The sequence below is a fragment of the Colobus angolensis genome, unplaced genomic scaffold (assembly GCF_000951035.1).
Source record: "Colobus angolensis palliatus isolate OR3802 unplaced genomic scaffold, Cang.pa_1.0 Scaffold28, whole genome shotgun sequence".
Lineage (NCBI taxonomy): Eukaryota > Metazoa > Chordata > Mammalia > Primates > Cercopithecidae > Colobus > Colobus angolensis.
Window position 1 is genome coordinate 8,342,192 of NW_012116043.1, and position 7,632 is coordinate 8,349,823.

Sequence of the window (7,632 nt, forward strand, 5' to 3'; positions counted from 1 at the left end):
AATCCAGGAGTTTAAGACCAGCCCGGCCAAGATGGTGAAACCCCATCTCTACTAAAAACACAAAAATTAGCCAGGAGTGGTGGCAGGCACCTGTATGGACCCTGCTTAGTCCTGGAAAGGGAGCGAGAACCTGACAAATCTCACACCATAGGAAAAAAAAAAAAAAAACCCAGGTACAGTGGCTCACGCCTGTAATCCCAACACTTTGGGAGCTGAGGCGGGTGGATCACGAATCCAGGAGTTCGAGACCAGCCTGACCAACATGGTGAAACCCCATCTCTACTAAGAACACAAAAATTAGCTGGGCATGGTGGCACGCATCTGTAATCCCAGCTACTCAGGAGGCTGAGGCAGGAGAATTGCTTGAACCTGGGAGGCAATGGAGGTTGCAGTGAGCTGAGATCGTGCTACTGCACTCCAGCCTGGGCGACAGAGCAAGACTCCGTCTCAAAAAAAAAAAGGAACCATGGTCTTCTTCCCCTCTTCCTGCACAACTTCTGCGTTTACTTTATTTGCTTGCTATAATGTGAATTGAAACAGTTAAAACTTTTGGGTTAGTGGAGAGTTTATCCATTCAGGTGTGAAAGCTATTTACACTTTTAACCATTTTCATTGGAAATATTTTAAAAAGATAGCTAAAATATTTCTCAGGTAATATACTGAGTACAACAATTTTTTTTTTTTTTTGAGTCAGTCTCACTCTGTTGCCCAGGCTTGAGTGCAGTGGCGCGATCTCGGCTCACTGCAAGCTCTGCCTCCCAGGTTCACGCCATTCTGCCTCAGCCTCCTGAGTAGCTGGGACTATAGGCGCCCGCTAATTTTTTGTATTTTTAGTAGAGATGGGGTTTCACTGTGTTAGCCAGGATGGTCTCGATCTCCTGACCTCGTGATCTGCCCACCCCGGCCTCCCGAAGTGCTGGGATTACAGGCGTGAGGCACTGTGCCCAGCCTAGAGGTCATGTTTTTGATACCCTCTTGGAATATTCACAACAGCGTATTTTCATTTTATTAAGCTTCCTTGAATCCAATGTTTTCTTTGAACCTCTTTTTTGCTGAAAATCTGTTCAGGGTCCGGGGAACTCATTTTGGGGAATGCTGAGTATATCTGATTATCCTGATCTGCACCATAACTAAGGGATAGCTCTATGACTTATTAGAGTAAGACCATTTTACCTTCACTCAATAAATTCTAGGTTTTTTTTTTTTTTCATTTCTTTTGGTGTGTTTGCTTTTACTGTATAGCATTGGCTCTCAAAGTATGGTTCCTGGACAGGCAACATCAGCATCATCTCGGAACTTGTTAGAGATAAAAATTCTCAGCTCCATTGGAGCAACTCAAATCAGAAATCCTGGAGGTGCTGTAATGCCAGCTACTTGGGAGGTTGAGAGGTAGGAGGATCGCTTGAGCCTGGGAGGTTGAGGCTGTAGTGGTCCATGATTGTGCCACTGCTTTCCAGCCTGGGTGACAAAGCGAGACCCTGTGTCAAAATAAATAAATAAATAAATAAAAGGTTGAGCACAGAACCCAGTGTTTGTGTTTTAACAACTCCTTTAGGTGATTCCTATGTTTACTGAAGTTTGAAAATCATGGCCATGGCTGGGCTCGGTAGCTCACACCTGTAATCCCAGCACTTTAGGAGGCCAAAGAGGATGGATCACCTGAGGTCAGGAGTTTAAGACCAGCCTGGCCAACATGGGGAAACCCCATCTCAACTAAAAATACAAAAAAATTAGCTGGGCTTGGTGGTGGGCACCTGTAATCCCAGTTACTTCGGGAGGCTGAGGCAGGAGAATTGCTTGAACCTGGGAGGCGGAGGTTGCAGTGAGCTGAGATTGCACCATTGCACTCCAGCCTGGGCGACAAGAGCGAAACTGTTTCGAAAAAAAGAGAAAGAAAATCATGGTCATGTAAATTGGGCCTCCCTTTCTGTCCACTGTTACTTCCTATTTGTACCACTTCACCCAGCTTCTCATTTGCTGCTTCTGACCTACTTATGCCTAGTAAGATACCCAAGCTTGTAAACTTGCTGTTTGTGAGCATCTCAGAGATTCTCTTGTGTGTTAATGCTTCAATGTATGGGTTTTATGGAATCCTCATAGGTTTTTCTGGTCACTTTCCCAGCAGAGCTCCCTAGTTAGAAAAGACAGCCATGTGCTACCAATCTTTCCGGTCACAGGCCTCTAGTGCAGCAGTCAGTGATGAAGGGCTCAGACAGGCTGTGCCACTTAGAGGTTCTGTGACCTGCTTCAAGTTACTTCACCTCTCTGACCCTGTTTTTTTTTTTTCTTTAAACGTGGAGATGACAGTAGTACTTCCCTGATAGGTTGGAGTAAATGTAACGCATTATCTGGCTATGGTAAGCTCACAGTGTACGTTAGCTGTTGTTATTGTCATTGTCTTAGCCACAACCTGTTTCTGGCCCCAGTCGTTCTTTTCCCCAGTTAGTGAAATAGCCTCAAATCACATGGAGCAATGCAGTAGTCAGATCCCTGGGGAAACGGCGTCCCTATACCTCCTTCATTTCTCTTCCATCGTTCAGGTGCCTGAAGTGTGAGGAATGGTATGGACCTCCTGCTCTCGGGTTTCTCCTACACCCAGTATAAGTCTGTCTTACACTGCAGGTTAAATTTCCTCCTCCTCAAAAGCTTCTCCCTTTTGTTTGCATGCTTCACTGTGGCATGCAGTACTTGTCACAGGTTAACTTTCCAACATTATTGAGCACTCTTTTTTTTTTGAGATGGGGTCTCGCTCTGTCTCCCAGCCTGGAGTGCAGTGGCGCCATCTCTGCTCACTGCAGCCTCCACCTCCTGGGTTCAAGCGATTCTCCTTCTTCAGTCTCCTGAGTAACTGGGATTACAGGCATGTGCCACCATGCCCAGGTAATTTTTGTATTTTTAGGAGAAACTGCGTTTCGCCGTGTTGGCCAGGCTGGTCTCAAACTCTTGGCCTCAAGTTATCCTCCCACCTTGGCCTCCCAAAGTGTTGGGATTGCAGGCGTGAGCCACTGTGCCCAGCCATATTGAACACTCTTGTTCAACCAAGAGTTGAACTCTTTCTACCCAGAGTTAAGAGTGTATCTGTTTCACTCGAGTTAGGGTGTATCTGTTTCACTCTGACTGGCTGGCTTGATTTCCTGTTACTTGGTTTCTTCATTTAAAAATGGGCTTGATCTGGACGTTGTGGCTCACACCTGTAATCCTAGCGCTTTGGGAGGCTGAGGCGGGCGAATCACGAGGTCAGGAGTTTGAGACCAGCACTGCCAACATGGTGAAATCCTGTCTCTACTAAAAATACAGAAATTAACCGGGCGTCGTGGTGTGCATTTGTAGTTGCAGCTACTCGGGAGGCTGAGGCAGGAGAATCGCTTGAACCTGGGAGGCGAGGTTGCAGTGAGCCGAGATCGCAGCACTGCACTCCAGCCGGGGCGGTAGAGCAATACTCTGTCTGAAAAATAAAAGCGGCGGGGGGGGAGCTTAATAACAGTGCCTACCTTATATGGATTAAGTGAGTTAATGTGTATGAATTATCTAGAGCAAGGTCTGACATCTTGTTAGCACTAAGAGCTGGGGTATTATTAGTCCCCCTCTTTTCTTCCTTATGTGTTCTGAATAGGTATTACGCCTTCTTAACCCTGCACTCCACATGTATCTCCTTCTCTTTCCATTTTTCCAGAGCCTCCTAATCTGTCAGGCCAAGCTTATGTGTCCTTCAGATTTTCAGAAACTCTCCAGTTATAGGTGTTCTTCCCTTTTCTGGTCCCTCATAATACTTCAGTGTTGTACTGGTTTTAAAACTGTTTATTAGACTGTATGTAAAGAAAGGTTCACCTCCTAATCGAACAGCTCACTGAATCATCACATATTAAACACCAGTATAACCAGCACCCAGTTCAAGAAGTAGAATCATTCCAGCACTCCTGAACCTCCACTTGATGGCATATGAGGTTTCAAGGCCACCTGTATTTTCTTAGTTTCGTTCATTTAGCAAATGTCTACCCAAAGCTTTTCTGTGCCAGGCGTTTTCCTAGAGTCCTGTTTTGTTGTTGCTTTTTCGTCTTGGGGAAGAAAGTCTTAAATTTATGGGGAGTGCCAAGTGGGCTGAAATCATGTCTGGCAGGATACCTGACTCCAGCAGCTTATCAAGTCATTTTTATTGACTAATCTCTGTGTAATCTTTGGTTTCAGATCTGCCAGAGGGAGCAGTGAAGGGGCTCTGCAAATTGTTCTGCTTGACTCTGCATCGATATAGGTGAGTCCCAGCCAAAGGCCCCGTATCTGGAGCACTTTGTACAGAGAGGGGATTTAGGGTAGTGGTTAGAGCCAGACGGCCTGGTGCCAAATCTGGGCTATATCACGTCCTAGCTGTTAGATCCTGGGCAAGTTACTTCACCTCTCTGTGCCTCAGTTTCCTTGTCTGCAGAATGGGGATGATGCCATTCTCTATCTCATGGGTGGTTAGTAGAAAGCGTGAGGTGCCTGGAATAGTTGCCTGCTGTGCCATAGTGGTCAGTGTGTGTATGCTGCCATTAGTCATGTGTGTTAAGTCGCCTGGCCTACTTTGAGACCCTTATAACTGCTCCATAAATGTAGGTGCTGCCCTTACACACTCCATGGCTTATTTGCCCTTATGAGATACTTTTAGAACTCTAGGAGGAGATGAGTTTATCTAGTTATTTCCTAATCCCTTCTCTGTGATCCACTGGAATATGGTGTGATCACTTTCTCCTGAGAAAGACCAGTGCATGGCCTGAGCAGCCTTGCCCCTGCCTTTGCCTGAGGTCTGCATGTTAACCTTTCCCTTTGCCTCTCCTCTAGAGATGCAGCTTCCCGCAGGGCCTTGCAGGCAGCCATCCAGCAGTTGGCTGAGGCCCAGCCAGAAGCCACTGCTAAGAACCTTCTACACTCTCTGCAGTCTTGTGGTATAGGCTCCAAAGCAGGTGTTCCCAGGTAAGAGGTAAAAGTTGTGGCCCCTTGAGAATTGGTAGAGTCCTGCTCAGGAGAAGGTGATGCAGTTGACCATGCACCAGAGGGAGGAGCCAGGATGGCAAGCCTAGTGGAGGAAACCACTTTCCGGGGAAGCAGGGTTGGGAAACAGTGGAAGCAAGGCCATTTTGAGGGGAACCAGTTGCCCACCAGGCCCCTAATGGTGCAAGCTGTCTGTTTGTTTTATGTAGTTGTCAGTGCCAAGAGATGGGAGTTTGGCCACTGAAACCTGAACTCCTTGTCCTGAATTGCCACAGATGGTTTGTGGGGAACTGGTTCAAGTTCTGTTCCATGAGGTCAAGGGAGGGTCCTGCATTATCAGCGGGGGCCTTAGGGACAGTGTTTGTCCTTGAGCTGCTCTGAACTCACCCCATACTCTGCTCTGCAGTAAGAGCAGTGGCTCTGCCGCCTTGCTGGCCCTGACCTGGACCTGCCTCCTGGTGCGCATTGTCTTTCCGTCGAGAGCCAAGCGACAAGGAGACATCTGGAACAAACTGGTAGGTTCCCTGCATCTCTGAAGTAGCAAGGATCAGCTTTCTGCCAGGAGTTAGGGCGTGTTTCAGCACCTTCTTGGTGCCAAGTGCTTTTCTGGGTGCTGGGTGACCAGACACTCTGAGTTGTCCTGAGGCATGTGGCTTTGGTGGATGGCCATGAGTGCTTCATCATCACATTCCTTGGTGTATTAGACATTTTGGAGCTTCTCTGTCAGGCATGGTGCTAGGCACTGGAATTGCAGTGATGGACAACAGAAACGAGGCCCCGATTTCATGGCATGTGTGGAGCTGTGACAGGCCAGAGTTGGGAAGACAGTCAAAAAGCAACTAGACTAGAAGATATCGTAGTATAAATCCTCTTGGTTTTTTTCTGGCTAATCATTCTATTACCTGTGTTTGATTTCAGTGTTGAACTGGTGAATGGAATGGATTTCTTGTCTTAGTTTTGGTTCTTACATTCCCTCCTTCCATTCTCTACCTGCTTCTTCCACATTCTCTTCTTTTTCTTTCCACATGTCTGCTCACCAGGTTGGGAGGTGAGCAGAGCAGACATGTGCCTGGATAGGCTTAGTGTAGGTCATGAGGAGTGGTTTTTGTTTTTTTGAGACAGAGTCTTGCTCTGTTGCTCAGGCTGGAGTGCAGTGGTGTGGTGTCGGCTCACTGCAAGCTCCGCCTCCCGGATTCAAGCGATTCTCCTGCCTCAGTCTTCCGAGTAGCTGGGATTACAGGAGCCTGCCACCCTGCCTGGCTAATTTTTTTGTATTTTTAGTGGAGACAGGGTTTTTCCATGATGGCCAGGCTGGCCTTGAAGTCCTGACCTCAAATGATCTGCCTGCCTTCGCCTTCCAAAGTGTTGGGATTACAGGCGTGAGCCACTTTGCCTGGCCTTAGGATCTGATTCTTGTCCATGAGACTTGGCTGAGTCACTTAACTTCTGAGCCCACTTCCTCATTTGCAAAGTGGGAAAGAAAATACTACCCACCCTGTCCACCTTAAAGAGTTATTGTATGAGGCCAGGTTTAGTTGAGGGTTGAGATGGCTGTGGAAACTGGAGAGTCTCATGCAGGTAGGTGCCAGTGATGACCAGCCTTAGGAAACACAAGTACCTCTCCATGAAGCAGCCTGCTAGTTAGATAGAGGGCGGCATCCCCAGTAGCTTAACCAGCACAGCTCTGGGGACAAGCATGGAGTGGCTTTCAGTATAATTGATGGATGATGGATTAGAATGCTGAAACCTTGAGGGTCAAGGATTATGTATTGTTGTGAGCTCGGACTCTCTTGGATCCCCTTCAGGGCATGGGTGTCATTGTTACCAAAAGTCTCCTTGTGAGACGGTGCAAGCTTATTGGCTTATCTCCACTGAGTGGTTTTTTTTGTTTTTGAGAGACAGAGTCTGATTCTGTCACTCAGGTTGGAATGTAATGGAGCAATCTCGGCTCACTGCAACCTCTGCCTCCTGGGTTCAAGCAATTCTCCACCCTCAGCCTCCTGAGTATAACTGGGACTATATGTGTATGCCATCACACCTGGCTAATTTTTGTATTTTTAGTAGCGGTGGGGTTTCGCCATGTTGGCCAGGCTAGTCTCAAACTCCCGACCTCAGGTGATCTGTCTGTCTCAGCCTCCCAAAGTGCAGGGATTATAGGTATAAGCCATTGTGCCTAGCCTACTTTTAAAAAAATATATTAAAAAAAATTTTTTTTGCACACCGTGATTCTGCAGATTTCTTTTTTTTTTTTTTTGGAGACAAAGATCTTGCTCTGTCACCCAGGCTGGAGCACAGTGGCATGATCTCGGCTCACTGCAGCCTTGATCTCCTGGGCTCAAGTGATCCTTCTTTTGCAGCCTCCTGAGTAGCTGGGGCTACAGGCATGCTGGTGTATGCCTGGCTAATTTTTGTATTTTTTTAGAGATAGGGTTTTCTTTCGTTGCCCAGATTGGTCTTGAACTCCTGGGCTCAAGGGAACCACCTGCTTCGGTCTTCAGAAGTGCTGGGTTTATAGGCATGAGCCACCATGCTCAGCCAGTAATCCTTTCTATACCACACTGTATATAGGGAATCTTCTGTTGTTTATGGTTTTTTATTGTTACTAACAGTGCTGCAATGAATAACGTTGTACATATGCCATTTTGTATATATGCAAATAGAATTTAT

General features: G+C 46.9%; 1 protein-coding gene across 1 annotated transcript in view; it reads left to right on the forward strand.

Moving 5' to 3' along the window:
• The window catches only part of GCN1L1 (GCN1 general control of amino-acid synthesis 1-like 1 (yeast)), a 75,122-nt gene that overhangs the window by 5,467 nt on the left and 62,023 nt on the right, over positions 1 to 7,632 (forward strand). Inside the window, exons 3-5 of the mRNA XM_011948601.1 lie at positions 4,186 to 4,249; positions 4,816 to 4,947; positions 5,372 to 5,480. Coding sequence (XP_011803991.1) covers positions 4,186 to 4,249; positions 4,816 to 4,947; positions 5,372 to 5,480 — 305 coding nt within the window. The remainder of the gene's footprint in view (positions 1 to 4,185; positions 4,250 to 4,815; positions 4,948 to 5,371; positions 5,481 to 7,632) is intronic.